The following is a 16,951-nucleotide window of genomic DNA, read 5'->3' as shown; positions in this document are numbered from 1 at the left end:
GCACATAACATTACCATAAAGGCCTGTTTCCGCTACACGCAGATTGGATGCAGAAAAACTCCAATGAATGCCTATGGGCCTGTTTCCACTAAACACAGATTTTCCCATAGGCATTCATTGGAGTCAATTTTTCTGCATCCAAGCTGTGTGTAGTGGAAACAGGCCCTAAAACATGACATAAAACGCAGCCTTTCACGTTATGTTATGTGTGCACCCACTTAGCCCAGGCAGGAGTGTGTGGCTCCAAGCCGCAAGGAAGGTGTTCTGGCGAATGCCGGAATAAATGTGTCTCACTTTATGTGCAGCCAACAACCGCAGTTTTATTACTCAGGGACGGTAAATGAGACACTGAGTATTCCAAATAGAGTCAGCTGTTCCTTCCGTAATGGCCAGGGACCCGGCTAGGTCAGCTTCTTCTATGCATGCACAGGTGCGTGACCGCACTGCTCGCAGTCACGCTACCTTGGGCGGAAGCGTTCTGCACAAGTGCAGTTACACTGCGCATAATGCTCTCGACCACGGGAGTGCGAGCGGTGCGGACACGCACTCGTGCATGCGCAGAAGAAGCTGACCCAGCCGGGTCGCCGGCCATTACGGAAGGAATAGTTGATGACTGGGTGAGGGACACAGACACTTCTAGGGGCTGTAGAACGCCCGGGTGAGTCATCTCATGTATCCTTTAATTAAAATGACCATCCTTCCCTTTCTTAAAGGAGTTATCCGGGCAATTTCAATAAAACAAACGCTACTTACCGGGGGCGTCCTCCAGCCCCAAGCTCCCAGGACCTCCCTCGCCGCATCTCTGCTCTCAGCCGTTCGCCGGAGCTCCGACCCGATCCCCGGCGATGACGTCAGAGCGACCTGGAGGTCGCTCTGTACTGCGCCTGCGCGATCGGCGCTGTCAATCACCGCCACGTGGGCCGGAGCGGACTGCGCAGGCGCAGTAGTTCTATTTTCGCCTATCTCCGAGGGAAGAGCGGATACTGCGCCTGCACTGGAGCCAAGAGGTAAATATTTACATCGCCGCCGCTCTGGGAGGATTTTCACGGCCGCCATGGGACCGAGGAGGACGGGGGAAGCCTCAATAGGATCCGGAGGCTTCCCCCACCCGAGGCAAGTACCCCTCAGGGGAGTTTTTTTCATTACAGATTTACTTTAAGGGAACTAGCAGTTTGCTATAAGAGTTCCATAAAGTAGGGTGTGCTAAAACTAGCTTTGTGGTGCCCCCTCCTACAGTTGTCACTCCAGACATTGGCCTGGTTTGCCTATGCCTAAAAACGGTACTGTTGCCCATCTCACCGCACCCTGCCTCATTTCCACTGCGCCCTGCCCCCGTCCCACCACGCTCTACCCCCGTTTTACCACAAACTACACCCATCTCACTGCGCCTTGCCCCCTCTCACTGCGCCCTGTCACCATCTCACTGCTCCCTGGCCCTGACTGTGCCCTGCTGACCCTTGTGTTGTACATGTTTGGGTTAAACTCCATTGTACAACCTGCAGAACAGAAGCCGGTAAGGATTGGTTGTGACAGTTACCTAAATCTCTCCAATGTCTGTAGTCCCTTAAAGGGAACCTGAGGTGAGAGGGATATGGAGGCTGACATATTTATTTCCTTTTAAATAATGCACATTGCATGGCTGTTCTGCTGATCCTCTGTCTCTAATACATTAAAGGGAACCTTAAGGGCTCGTTCACACTAAGGGCGTTTTTGCCCTTTTTTCAAGCGCAGCCGATTTTCAAAATCGCCCTAAAAACGCGTGTGCAATGATTCCCTGTGATAGAGTTCACAGCTGAGCGGTTCGTTTTGCGATCCGCTCAGCAAAGTGGTGCCTGTACCATTTTTGAGGCGTTTTTGCCTCAATAGAAGGTATAGGAAAAATGCAAAATGCTCACAAAATTGCTTTGTGCAGCGATTGCGTGAGCGTTTTTAAGAATAAATACATTGTATTTATTCTTTTCTGGGTCAAAGAGTTCACTTCCTGACTTGCGTCAGGGAGCGAATTGGAAAAACGCTTTTACCAGAAACGCAGCGCGCAGGCAAGCGCTGGTATGGGTAAAAAAAGAGCACAAAAACGCAAAAGTTTGCGTTTTTGATTTTAGGTGTGAATTCCACACTGAGAGGGATATGGATGTTTGCTTTTAAACAATACCAGTTGCCTGGCAGTCCTGCTGATCTCTTTGGCTGCAGTAGTGGCTGAATCACACACCTAAAACAAGCATGCTGCTAATCCAGTCTGACTTCAGTCAAAGCACCTGATCTGCATGCTTGTTCAGGGGCTGTGGCTAAAAGTATTAGAGACACAGGATCAGCAGGACAGTGAAGCAACTGGAATTATTTAAAAGGAAAAATCCATATCCTTCTCAGTTTAGGTTCCCTTTAAGCCATAGACCCTGAACAAAAACCGCCAGTTATAAATGCATGATGTCAGCGAGAAAGTGGGTGGGGTCAGATATGCAGATCTGTTTTGGTGGTTTTGTGACTCCCAATTCATCATCCTTACCACTGACACACCAATAATACATTCTACAATGCAACCAAACTTCAACATATCCCCTGTGTCCTGAATCAGCTGTGCAAATTCACCTTGTCAATGATGGCTGTTACAGCCCTGACTAAGCTGACCATTATGGCAGACACACACACGCTACAATCTGATTGAACCATCTTTGCACAATCTAGGCATCTGTGCATTATAAGCTCTTCCTAAACAATTTATTCTGATCTATTCACTTTATATTCAGATTGACTGGGCATTTATGGCGGCACAGGCCCTGGCATAGAGGGTTAATGTACCTATGTTGCTGCACGCTACTCTGAATCTTCCCGACACTCAGCCGGAACCTCTGCTGTGAAGACGGAAGTGTCAGGGAGATGGGGAGCAGTGTGCAGCGCACCCTCTCTGTCCATACAGGCTTCTCATCAAACTGATCTCGCTCAGTCCTACTGGAGGTATCTCAGATTGCAGTCATAACAGAATATAAAGGCTATCATTCATAAAGCATTCCCGCATGCGGTAATGCTGAAAACAGTTGACTTTACCGACCTCTTAGCAAAATGTTCATTCATAAAAGCTGTTACCGCATGAAAAGCTGACATTCCCGAGCAGAGCGTTAAATTATCGCCTTGTACGGTGATTATCACAACACGTCACTAAATGTCAATTCATAAAGATTAGAGCAGGCAGTATCAGTACGCAGAATACCGCTCCCTTGGAAGAGGTGATAAGCATGCGGAGAACAGCTAAGTTAGGGCCCGTTCACACTGCACGCGTTTCCAGCCGCGTTTTGGAAACGCGTGCAGGTGGCCGACACGCACGACATCAGACATTGCATAGAGTGCAATGTCTGATGTTCACACTGCATGCGTTCCGGACCTGTGCGGTCCGGGAACGCATGCTGCACGCATTTTTTGTAAAAACGTGTGGCTGTCCCATTCACTTTTCAGTCACGCAACACACAAACGCGGATGGCGTGCGTTCGCATGCGTTGCGTTCCGAATGCGTGGCCATCCGAGTTTGTGATGTGAACGGGGCCAATGGGGACATCTCCCAGGCAGCAGCAGTGAGAGCAGAACAAAAAAAAGGCATCCCAGAATACCCAGGCTGTGTTTTTTTTAACCTCTTGAGTACCTGTTTTCAGATATATTTCACATCAGAAAGCCTGCATGTGTAACATTTCTTGAGGTTCTTCTAAGCTGCGGAAATTAAATAAATTGTTTAGAAAGACTATTAGACAGATTCAGCGTAGATTCAGGGCAAACAGAGGCAATTTTAAAAAAATGCACATCTAAAGGGAAGCTGGGGCTGCCTCTTTTATAGTAACGCTGTCTCTGCACGGAGAAAATGTATCAACTTAGGCAGCTTCTCATGTTATGCAAACCTACCGCCAGCCTAGTTCGGGAAATCACTGCACAGCTATTGCAACTGTAAATATTTTTATGAATGAGCATACAGAAGTCTAAAATACCGAATGCGGTATTTTCCTGCATGGATTTTTTTTACCGAACACACTTTTATGAATGATAGCCAATGTGGGTTGCTGAAAGGTTAGTAAATTAGCAGTTAACTGATTTTGGTGACCTAACAAACTTTAATTAAATCAGTTCGACCCTCCCGGATTACCCATTGTGAATTAAAGTGTATAAAGAGTGGGAGCTGTTTTTCCTGTCTCAGAGGCATCACCTCACCCCACCCACTTTCTCCCTCTGCTTCCTGATGTGGGCGGGAGGGAGCAAAGGAAAAGACTTGCTGTTGCTCCCTTGAGCTCCTCCCTAAATACCTTGGCGGGTGATAATTGGGTAGGGGGAGGAGACTGGGCAGTTCACATACTGCGGCATCTGAAATTGATATAGGTAAAACTAATGAATAATGTAAAAATGTTTTATGTGGAATTTACAAATCTTTGTGCATTTCTAATGATGATATATTCCACACAATATGCATAAAGAGCCCCAGAAACTTGAACTAGGGGGCTGTAACACAGAAGCAGGCGGGAACATAGTCATTGATGCTCCTGAAGAACTACAAGCTCAAGCATGCCCTTTAAAGTCACCAGATTTCACCAGATGAGCCATAGCTCTCGAAGAGGCCATCCATTCCAACTACAGACAAATCAGGAAGCTTCTTATATTTTTCCATGACAATTTTTGACCCACGTTAGGGTACCCCCCTCCCTCTGTTGCACCTTCCGTAATATAAAACAAATGGAAAGCCCAGAAACTCGAGGGGAGTTCCTGGTAATATGTATAACAGGTGTAAAGAGCTGAGGAATCAGGAGGGCAGAGGTCTTACCACTAGCGTGCCCAAGAGGCTGAGGAACCCACCAGTGTATGCTAAATCTCTTGTAATGGGTGTGGCAAGTATGTAGAGCTGGGAACTCAAGCTAGCAGAGATCTCACCACTAGAGTCCTCTCCAGCCTTCGTCAGACACTGGGTATCATTTTGGTGGAGTGACTTGGACAGGCATGCTGGACCGTATAGTTCATCAACAGCTGCAGAGCCTTCATTTCTTAGCATTGCATGGAAGGCTATAGACATTTCCCTACTATAAATGTATACAAACACCCCCCCTCGTTTTACCCTCGCGGCCCCTTTACATCCACCAGACCTGAGGTGTAACTCTAACCACATCAGCACCTGGCTCCGCCTCCCTCGGCCTGCAGTGCTGCATGACTCTGCACTTTGTTGCAGCCCCTTTGGAGAGTGAAGGGTTAAGGCAGCAGAGACACTGGCGTGGAGACAAAGCACCGCAGCCCGGGGGTCACATCACACACGGAAGTGTGCCAGCCTTGCCTGTTACATAACTGAAGAAGGTGACATGCAATAAGAAGCTCAATAATGCTGTTGGAAGAGGTGAGAATCGGTGATCATCTCTGGATACACGACCTGAAGATTCACATGCGGAGTACACTGCGGGAGGAGAAGGACCAATACTATGTGTGAAAAGAATGGAGAGAGAAGGTCCGCAGCTTGTCCATTAATCCCAGCAGCCTTTCTCCCGCTTATTGGCCTCTAGCGGACGGAGATGTCTCCATTAACCGTCGCTAATGGAGATATTGCACATTCGTCAGTAAGAAACGCTGAGTTGAATGTTCTTCCTTCCCAGAGTACATTTCCCGGCCCACAATTCCCCGCAGTGCAAAATACTACTCCGTGTAAGATTCAATTGTGATAACCGTGTCCCGAGAACAAGGTAAAAACACAGTGGAAGATGACCTGTGGATGGATGTGACGTGCTAAGCAATGGATGAGCTATTGCCTAATTATTTGCTACTGAATATCAAATATTTTGGCCTGTACGGTCCACCCAGTGCCAAAGCTCCAGTCCTTTATCTGGGTTAAATCAGTATTGGTCGCGTACACTCCCCCACACTGGTGTGGTGGTTTGGTTCTTGGCAGTAAGTTTTGTAGATCATTGTGGACATTGTACAGGGTTGATATGGCTAGATCCCTCAAAGTTTTTTTGTGTGAATAATTATCCTCCTGTGTCACCATTCCTTGACCACTTGCTCATGTTGAGACTTCCTAAAAATCTACCTTCTACTGGGTTTAGATTCATGGATGCCACAGTTAGCTGGCATCTGGTACGCGCCATGTGTATTTTTGCATGTTGCTGGGCTGCCCCTTACCATCACACAATGAAGTCATCTCCTCCATTTCTTGAGATGATAGCACAGAGACTTTTGTTTCAAGATGTTCCTGAGTCTTCTCACAGTGACGTTTCTACACAAGAGCCATTGCGGTGGAGGCGGCGGTGGTCATGGTTTGTGCAGCCTTCATTACGGTGGACAATGAGGATAGGGAAATAGAGGGCATCCTGGTATGCGGGTGGTTCCTCCTCTTCCACCGTTACCTGGCTAGACAGCCGGGTCTGCTCAGTAGGGCAACCCTGGTCGTTGAGGCTTTCACTGCGACTTTGCCACAGGCAGCTGCGACGTGATCCGTACAAGCGTCCCAGAGAGAAGCGACTGCTGCTGAAAGGTATTCTGGGACTGGCATTACATATGCTGAGAGCGCTACGGGAGAAAATGGAGGAGCTGCTCATGGTACGGTGGCACCTATCACAGTTCTGACGAAAGCCCCGTGTGTATCGGCATTCAGAGTAAGTAGAGGAAATGCCCACCAGATCCATAAGAACTGCTTCGGAGTAGCTGGGCACCAGCTGCTGGTTAGACCGTATGTGCCATTCCAGCTCTGTGCTGTCAATGGTATTAACTCGTGGCATTCTCCGACACAAGGTGCGATCATCCGCAGGAGTCACTGGTGTAAATTCAAAACCAAAGAGCTTCTCTACGTGATAATGGACATACGAGGTCCGGTACTCGTTCAAGACCCTCAGAGGCCAGGATAGAGTGAGGAGAGCTGTCACCCAGAATACATAGTGGGAGACGTACCATGGAAGGTTGTCCGGATCAGAAAATGCAACCATGTATTCCTTAAAGTCCACATTTTTCAAGTGCATTCCCTCCCGGGCCTCCATGTAATCATCCAAGCCCTCATTCTCCGTGAAAAAACGAGCCCTCTGGGTCAGGTAGGAGTTTTCAGACTCCACATTTGCGAAGCTGAAGCATTTTGTGAACCTCAGTCGAGTGACCGGATAGCTATCCAGACCAGTCAGATCTTTGGAGACGTCTTTCACTCCACAATTGGTGTAGTCAAATTCTGATTCGGCTACATGGGTGTTGACACGTTCGTGGTAGACCTGGGTAGTTGTGTATGCATCTCCATTCCGGTAACGGGTCACCTGCCGAGTCCTACGTACATAGTGGTAGCTAATGGCCTTCCACCAGATGCAGGGCGTGGCCTGCTGCATCCTTTGCACCCGCTCCTGGACGCTCTCCAGGTCCACCTTATACTGCAACTCATTGCGTGTGTAGCAGTGCCAACATTCTACCAGGTAAACCACATAGAGCATCACCAGGAACGCCAGAGGTATGTAGACATAGCCGTTGGAACAGGGACTGTCATGGTACATCATAGAGTTGCCTTTGTAGGCGCTGTCGAAGGTCAGGCGGGTGACTTTGGTAACGTGACACCAGGTCATAGCACCCATGCAGCTGTAGATGAGCAGAGACAGAAGAAGACATTTCCAATGAGACTCGCGGCATAGCGACTTGCTGAAGGACTGCTTCACTGGCCTTTGCTGTGGAGACACAAAAAAAAGGACCATTATATTAATCTAACCATCTACAATTATCAGTTCCATACATAATACAACCAAATTGTTAAATTTTCCTGATCACTTAATAAAACAATTGATGCTCCCTCCTGTACCAAAGCCCACCTCCTCCCTCTTCTCCCTCCAGTGCCCCTCCCAGCTCCTGCTTCTGATCCCTCCTGTACTCCCCACCCACCTCCTCCCTCTGACCAAAGAGGCGCATGCGCAGTAGTCCCTGACTACCGGAGCTGACAGTAGGAGAATGGAGGAGACCAAACGGACACCAAAGGAGCCCACGAACTACAGGAAGCCCCAGGTAAGTATACATCAATTGTTTTATTGTGTTTGTCTCAGGTTTACTTTAAAGGATACCCGAACTGAAATGTGACATAATGAGATAGACATGTGTATGTACAGTGCCTAGCACACAAATACCTATGCTGTGTTCCTTTTTATATTTCTCTGCCTGAAAGAGTTAAATAGCAGGTATGCAAGTGGCTGACTCAGTTCTGACTCAGACAGGAAGTGACTACAGTGTGACCCTCACTGATAAGAAATTCCAACTATAAAACACTTTCCTAGCAGAAAATGGCTTCTGAGAGTAAGAAAGAGATAAAAATGGGAATATCTTATCAGTGAGGGTCACACTGTAGTCACTTCCTGTCTGAGTCGGAACTGAGTCAGCCACTTACATACCTGATATTTAACGCTTTCAGACAGAGAAAGAAAAAAAGGAACACAGCATACTTATTTGTGTGCTAGGCACTGTACATACCCATGTCTATCTCATTATGTCACATTTCAGTTCGGGTATGGGCTACGTTTGATCAAAAGTTTGATCCGCAATGCTGGTCTTTAGTCGTTTGCAATATATATGGTCGTAATATTGATAGAAAACAAAATTGAGTGACAATTGAATAGTGTGTGTCTATCTTAACTTATCAATTTACCCCTTTGCTCCACAACATCTGATGTCAGCAGAGATCAGTTCAGGTCCGATTGACCTGATCCGCCACCCTAATACTGCTATTGGAGGGTTATTGTGACAGGTGGTTAGACAGACCACATGATCATAATTTGAGGAGCGGCTGTTTGACTGACTAGTTATGATCTCCAGCCACTGGTTGAATGACTAGTTGAGATCTCTAACAGGATGCAGAGAGGAGACTGCAGAGAAGTTAGAATCACATCCAGCGAGGAGATAGAATACCTCAATGTACCAGGAGAGAAATCCCTCGGGAATCTCCCATTTCATTTCCACCAAGGACACGGCGTCATTCCCGGAGACACGGCCCGCGGCCGCCCGAGAGAGAGGTGATACGGGGGAGGGGCTCATGCTGGGAGTTGTGGATCAAATCCATCAGAATAATCAGGTAGCCAGAAAAGGATTAATATGAAATGGGGCCTTAGGCAAGATAGCAGTTTTTGACAACCGTTGATGATCACTTGGCTTTTTAAAGGTGACCCAGAACTACCAGGAAATTATGAGGGGCTAAAAGAGTCTGAAAAGCCCTGTAGGCACCCATGTTAATATCAGTACATGAGGGAAATTTGGGAGCCCACCAACATAGCGTAAGTAGGGGCTGCCCGCTTTGCGAATTGGGGCTAGAAACAGCGGGTACTTCGCCCTGACACCGCCTGTTTTATTGGGTTCCTCAAGTGCCTACATTTCCCTATTGTACTGATGTAAACATAGGAGCCAAAAATTTGGTACCGCCTCCGGGCACCCAAATTTCCTGCTTCTCCCAAAAGCACTCCTTTGCAGGGCCAAATTTCTGGAAAGGCCACCAAGGCCCAGGCCATGGGCGGCTGCATCCCAAGGGGGCACCTGGACATGGAATAGAGGTTGCTACACATGAAAAGGAAAGCTGCACATGGGGAGCAACACATGAAAAAGAGAAGATGATGCCCAAGTGGGCTGTGCATGAAAGAGAGGGGCTGCAGTACAGGGATGATACACATGGAAGAGGGTCTGCACATGGAATGGAAGGGGCGCTGCTGCACTTGGAGGTGGAGCCCCAGTTAACTTGGAGTAGGGGCTAAAAAAAAGTATAAATCCAACTTGTTTCTGTGGCTGCGAGGCTGACAGTCCATGGCCCTTTTCCACTGAATATAGCAATCAGCATTGCTAGAGCACTGTGATTTTTCTCTCCTCCTTACACCAAGGGACCCTGGTGCTTGGATGGTTGTTAGCACATTGCGGGGAAAAGGAGTTCCTGGTGATTGGATAGTGGTTGGCAGAAAGTAGGAGGGGAGCCTCTGGTGATTGGATGGTTATTGGCACACAGTGGGGGATGGAAGCTCCTGGTGATTGAATGGTTGTTGGCACACAGGAGGCAGAGGGGAGTCACTGATTAGTTATTGTCAGAAACCCCTGACCTGCTGCATGCTTGTTCAGGTTCTATGGTTGAAAGTATTAGAGGCAGAGGATCAGAAGGGCAGCCAGGTAACTGGTATTGCTTAAAAGGAAATAAATATGGCAGCCTCCATATTATTCTCACCCCGGGTTCCCTTTAAACCTGAGTTATCAAACCTAAGAAAAGCTTTAGGATTTAGCAGCGAATATAAAGACCAGATCTGATCATATATTAGCAGGGCAGCCATCAGGGGGGTACAACTGACATTGCAGTGAGAGACCCAGGGATTTTTCCAAAGCGCTGGAAGGGCCGCATGTTTCCCAGCTGTGGGTCTGTGGTTCGCTAACCAGCACACAGCATTCCATCACTGAGAGAAGAGTGACCACCTGTACCTGGCTACCTATACTGGGGCACCACCTATACTTGGCTACTTATACTGGGGTGCCTATAGCTTGCTACCTATACTGGGGGCACCTGTACCTGGCTAAACTATACTGGTGCACCACCCATACCAGGCTACCTATACTGGGGGCAACTATACCAGGCTACCTATACCGGGGCACCACCTATAAGTTGAATACCTATACTGGGGGCACCTGTATCTTGCTGGCCTATACTGGGGCACCAGCTGTACCAGGCTACTTATACTGGGGGGCTTCTACACCAGGCTACCTATACTGGGGCACCACCTATAGCTGGCTATTTATACTGGGGGAACCTATACCTGGCTACCTATACTGGGGGCACCTATACCTGGCTACCTATACTGGGGGCACCTATGCCTGGATACCTATACTGGGGGCACCTATACCTGGCCAGGGCAGGGGGACGAGCTGAGACAGAAGGGGACAAGAGGTAACACAGGTGTATAAAAGAGGCACAGGGGTAACAGAGGCAGACAAAAGAGACACAGGGAGAAAAGAGATGAGACAGGGACATGAGGTCACACAGAGGGACATAAAAGAGGCACAAACTGAGGTGAGACAGAGGGGGAAAAAAGAGGCACAGAAAGAAAAGAGGGGGACAAAAGAGAACGGATAAAGGTTAAGAACAGACCTACAAGTCCCTATCTCATTTGTTAACTGGGGATTACCTGTATTTTGCTGGTATTTGGCTCCACCCACAACATGCCATGTCACACCCACTTTTTGCCGCATCACGCTGTGGCCAGTGGGTGGGCACAACAACCAGTGGGTGAGCCCAGGGAGGGGGGCCCAGGCCTGATGATGTGTGAGGGGTCCCAAAATTTCTGATGGCAGCCCTGTATATTAGGAATATCCAACACTAGAGCATAGCTCCCAATTGTCCCTCTTTGGGAACCGAATCCCTCTGTCCCTCTTTCTTCCTCATTTGTTCCTCTTTCAGGACTGATGTACAGATCTATGTAAATATCTGTATTTTTCTATTGAAAAATGAGTTTAATTGACGCTAAACTTTATTCTCATCCTGTAAATTGATATATGATGAGGGGAAAGGAGGGGGGGGGGGGGGGGGGGGATTTAGAGGTGCGGCATGGGTGTGGCTTAAGTGTTCCTTTTTCTTATCTCAAAAAGTTGGGAGGTATGCTAGAGGCTTCCAGATATGAAGGAAGACCCCAGCGCATACGTCAAAAAAGGGCGCCTAGAAATTTGGGTGTTCAGTAATCCTGATAGTGGAATATCTGTAAATTTACTGATACCTTTGCTATTAAAGTGTAAAAATGATTGAAAAATATCGGTATTAAATATCGATATTTTTTTTGAAAGCAAGTCAAGTTTATTGATCATAATATAAAAAAGTAGATACAATACAACAGTATTGGAAATATCAGATCAAAGATACAGGATTTTACACTTCCGTAATATATATATATATATATATATATATATATATATATATATATATATATATACTGATAACCTGACATACCTTCAGATAAACTTAACACCCCCCCCCCCCCCCAAATAAAAAAAAAACACCAAAAACTACAATAGTAACTCAGCCTGTTACAATAATGCAGTATCTGCAACTTATAAAGTTGACAGTGAGGGCATTAGGTGGTGTTCAAGTGGTTCTTTAAGAGAAGTTGTATGAAAGAGGGTCAGTCTAGGAAGAGTGCCCCTTTTTCATATATAGCCTTTCTTAGGGGGATAACTTTGTTAACACAGCTAATCCATTCAGAGCGAGTGGGTAATGCAGTAAAGCATACCTCCAGGGGCGTAGCAATAGGGGTTGCAGAGGTTGCGACCGCATCAGGGCCCTTGGGCCAGAGGGGCCCCGAAGGGCCCTCCCTCAACTACAGTATTAGCTTTCTATTGGTCCTGTGCTCATAATAATCACTTCTACAGATACATTGAATAGTAGTAATCATTAACAAGCTGTTCCCCATTCCCTTCTTGCACCTCTGACACTGTAGTTGCCATTGGTAGGTGTTGGTGCGCCGTATTAATTGTTATGTATAGAGTGCTTGGGGGGCCCCATTTTAAAACTTGCATCAGGGCCCACAGCTCCTTGGCTACGCCACTGCATACCTCCCAACTTTTTGAGATGAGAAAGAGGGACACTTAAGCCTGTCACCCCTGGTAACTCCCCCATCATGCCCCTAGTCACGCATACCATGAAGATTTCATAAGATAAATATTTTGTTTTATAATTCAAATCACACTGGTCCTTTCTATCCTGGTTCATTTTCCTTCATATTGACATTTTAAAATTAGTAATATATCAATCAGGATGGGAATAAACTTTAGAGTCAATCAAACACATTTTTTAGTATAGAAATATATATATTTACATAGAAAGAGGGACAAAGTCCTGAAATAGGGACAAATGAGGAGGAAAAAGGGACAGAGGGACAGGGCTCCCAAAGAGGGACTGTCCCTCCAAAAGAGGGACAGTTGGGAACTATGAGTAAGTATCCAATATCTAGCAAGCAGCTTTCGGGCTATATGTAAAAAATACTGGTATTTTACTATAACTAGAACTCAGCCCACTCTCACACTGAACCCTCCCACTACTGATGCCTAACCTTATGATGATGTCACAGATAAGGGCAGGCTGTTGCAGAATGATTATGTCACAGGAGGTGAGAACAGGCTGGTGCATAAGAATGATGTCACAGGAAGTAAGGCAAGGAGGGTGCAGGGTGATGATGATATCACAGGAGGTGAGGGCAGGCTGGTGCTGGGTTATATCACAGGAAGTGAGAGAAGGCTTGTGCAGGTGAGGATGTCACAGGAGGAGAGCAATGCTGGTGCAGGGTGAGGATGTCACAGGAGGAGAGCAAGGCTTGTGCAGGGGAATGATGTCACAAGAGATGAGAGAAGGCTGGTGCAGGGTGGGGATGTCACAGGAGGAGAGCAAGGCTTGTGCAGGGTGATGATGTCACTGGAAGTGAGGCCAAGGGGTACAGTGAGACTTGCTCGATCGGGTGCGTGGCAGTAACGGGGTGCAATTTCGGGACGATTGACAAACGCGACAAAACCCCTACATTACCTGTCCACAAACTCCGCATGTTCTTCTGCTGGCACCGGGTGCACTCCGCTCTCCATACACGCGCGCCCCACGTTGTTGTTTAGTAAAAGCGCGCGTATGACGTCAGACGTCACACACGAGGCCATGTTACTAGGGAACCACGTGGCGCGCTTGAATGGAGAACAGAGTGCGTCTGGAGCCAGCGGGGGACAAGAGTAGGTCATGGACAGTAAATGTATTTATTACTTGCACTGGGCACCGGGGGGACATTTATCATTAGGGGGATAGCGTCAGGGCGGAGAGGCAGTCGGATGCGGCGTCACAAGGCTGATTCTGGATCGATTTCAGCATGACACCGATTGGGAACTGGCCTGCGGTGTATGGGCAGCCGACAGAGATTTGTCTCTTTATTATTATTTAGTATTTATATAGCGCTGACATCTTCCGCAGCGCTGTACATAGTATATATTGTCTTCGCACTAACTGTCCCTCAGAGCTCACAATCTAGTCCCTACCATAGTCATATGTCCTATGTGTATGTATCATGTAGTGTATGTATTGTAGTCTAGTCTCCAATTTAGGGGGAAGCCAATTAACTTATCTGTATGTTTTTGGGATGTGGGCGGAAACCAGAGTGCCCTGAGGAAACCCACGCAGACACGGGGAGAAGATACAAACTCAAATGTTGCCCTGGCTGGGATTCCAACCGAGGACCCAGTGCTGCAAGGCGAAAGCGCCAACCACTACACCACCGTGCTGCCCACGGTCTCGGTCTCTGTCTGTCTCTTGGTCCAATCGGCTCATCACCACTCAATGTATGGCTACCTTAACTCTTCCTGTACTGGAAACAATATGAGGCTCGTTTCTTTGCTACTAATGCTCTGTTTCTTAGCTGTAGCCTGTAGTACACATACAATTCATTATATCATAAGTTTCTTTTCACTTCACATACCCTTTGAAGGGAAATAAATAGGGCAGCTTCCATATTCCTCCCACTTCAGGCACCATTATTCCCCTATACAAATGCAGTCACATGTTTATCTGTCCCTGAGGCACTACATGTCCCAGCACACCCCCCACTACCCTCGTTGCCACCATATTATGGAATGGTTAGGCATGGAGCCCTTTATGAAGCAGTGGAAGCTTCACCAACCAATCACAGGTCACATTCTGCAATGATAACTGCCCTGTGCAGATGGAAGCTGAGTGGCTGTTTGTTGCTGTGATTATCTCCCCTCCCCCCAGCATGGAAGGTGTGAGCTGCGCCTGGCAGGTGTTATTTATAAAGGTGACAATGAATATTTTGCAGCTCTATAAATACTCTGCGCTTTGACAGCTCATTGTAACTGTATGCTGACCCCCCTCCTGCTTTCTCTCCCCAGATTCACCTCCTCCAATCAGCTGCTGCGGAGAGAGAAGGGGATTGTGGGGGATCTCTGGAGCACAGGTGAGAGGTACTTAACCCTTATACCCCTCACAGCAATGTCTGCCTACACCCCATAATCAGGATATCCCCCCATCTCCATGTACTATCCCAGCGGCAGCATACAAGGCACAGCCTATCCTCACCCAGCACAGATACAGTACTAAGTATGTGTACAAAATAAAGGCAGGTAGGTGGTGTACAGAGCTAAGTAAGTGTACTTGGTGTACAAAGGTGGGTGTGCTATAGAGATATAGGTTTGGCACAGGTAGATTGTAAACAAAAGTAGGTTCAGGTTAGCATATGGTAGGTAAGTACAGGTAGGTGGTACTCAGTGGTAGGTACAGGCAGGAGCCTAAGCATAGTAGGTACAGCTGATTGGCACACAGAGAAAGGTACAAGTAGGTGGCACACAGGGATAGGTAGAGCAGATACCTGTCACACAGTAGTAGGTACAGGTAGGTGGCACATAGAGGTAGGTGGCGCATAATTGTAAGTATAGGAAGTGGCACAGGTATGGATAGGTAGGCAGAACACAGTGGTAGGTACAGGTAGGTGGCACACAGTGGTATAGGTAGGTGGCACGTGGTGGTAGGTACAGGTAGGAGGCACATAGTGGTGAAGTATAGACAGGTGGCAAACAGTGGAAGGTACAGGTAGGTAGCATAGAGGTAGGTTTAGGCAGGTGGCACACAGAGGTAGGTAAGCAGAGGACGTACATGGAAAAAAAGGTGCTTGGAAATTTGGGTGCCCAGTAATTCCGATAGTAAAAAAATATTTACTGCTTCCAGTAGAGGTGAGTATGTACAGGTAGATGGCACACAGAGGTAGGTACAGGTAAAGGATCACTTACCAGCTCCCGCACGGCCTCGGTCTCCTCTCGGGGCACTGAGACGGTGCTACTGTCGCTGGCAGCCGATGCTGGGGGGGACATGGCCACAGTCAGGAGCAAACTGCCCCATGCAGAGGCAAATCCATCCGGGAATCAGACCCCCAGCTGGGGCCCGGGGCCCCCACACACCTGGAGCCTGCACCCCGCGCTGAGGTCACACGTGCATGCGAGTGTGTGTGACATGAGAAGGGTGACACGCCTGGTGCAGCGTGTAAGAGCGCCTGACACTGAGGCTGCATGTAAACACACCGCACACACACACACTGTGCGGACACACACAGTGCTGACACACACTATACACACACACACACTGTACACACTGTGCGGACACTATACACACCGTGTGTACGCAGATTCACACATTGTATACATTGCACACACGTATCACATACAGTATGTACAATCACACAATGACACACACACACATAGAGGTACACATACACACAATGGCTCCCTGCGTGTCACACACCCTCACACACACACACACACAACACCCAAACAGACAGATGGACTGACAGAGCGGTGATGGGGCAGGAGGGGGGGGATGGGGTAAGGAAGGAGCGGAGGGAAGGATGCTGCAGGAGGCAAAGGATGGAGATTCCAGGGAAGATGGGAGGGAGAGCGAGGACCAGAGGAGGAGGAGAAACAGAGACAGAGAGAGACCGCCCCACTGGAGGAATCCAACCTGACCTTCATCCCACCACAGCTGTCTCTCCCTATCATCACTGCCTGTCTCATCCCACCACAGCTGTCTCTCTATCATCGCTGGCTGTCTCATCCCACCACAGCTGTCTCTCCATCATCACTGCCTGTCTCATCCCACCACAGCTGTCTCTCTATCATCGCTGCCTGTCTCATCCCACCACAGCTGTCTCTCCATCACTGCCTGTCTCATCCCACCACAGCTGTCTCTCTCTATCATCACTGCTTGTCTCATCCCACCACAGCTGTCTCTCCATCATCGCTGCCTGTCTCATCCCACCACAGCTGTCTCTCTCTATCATCACTGCCTGTCTCATCCCACCACAGCCGTCTCTCCATCATCACTGCCTGTCTCATCCCACCACAGCCGTCTCTCCATCATCACTGCCTGTCTCATCCCACCACAGCTGTCTCTCCATCATCACTGCCTGTCTCATCCCACCGCAGCTGTCTCTCCATCATCACT

General features: G+C 48.0%; 1 protein-coding gene across 1 annotated transcript; it reads right to left on the bottom strand.

Annotated features, from left to right (window-relative positions):
* Positions 1–1,377: 1,377 nt before the first annotated feature.
* On the bottom strand, positions 1,378–16,226 carry TMEM151B (transmembrane protein 151B). Its single transcript, XM_068232654.1, has 2 exons — positions 15,745–16,226; positions 1,378–7,643 (listed from the first exon to the last, which is right to left on the bottom strand). Exons 1-2 carry the CDS (start codon positions 15,823–15,825, stop codon positions 6,210–6,212), a joined length of 1,515 nt encoding a protein of 504 aa, XP_068088755.1. The 5' UTR covers positions 15,826–16,226; the 3' UTR covers positions 1,378–6,209.
* Between the last annotated feature and the right edge of the window lie 725 nt (positions 16,227–16,951).

This window comes from Hyperolius riggenbachi, chromosome 4, assembly GCF_040937935.1.
Source record: "Hyperolius riggenbachi isolate aHypRig1 chromosome 4, aHypRig1.pri, whole genome shotgun sequence".
In the NCBI taxonomy this organism is placed as follows: Eukaryota; Metazoa; Chordata; class Amphibia; order Anura; family Hyperoliidae; genus Hyperolius; species Hyperolius riggenbachi.
This window is presented reverse-complemented; position numbering and strand designations above follow the sequence as displayed.

What these genes read in the sequence shown, in the direction of transcription:
- TMEM151B (XM_068232654.1), bottom strand. Translation starts at nt 15,825, where the DNA reads ATGTCCCCCCCAGCATCGGCTGCCAGCGACAGTAGCACCGTCTCAGTG. An exon ending in CCGAGGCCGTGCGGGAGCTG is followed by an intron (nt 7,644 to 15,744) that starts GTAAGTGATCCT and finishes GTGTCTCCACAG; the next exon opens with CAAAGGCCAGTGAAGCAGTC.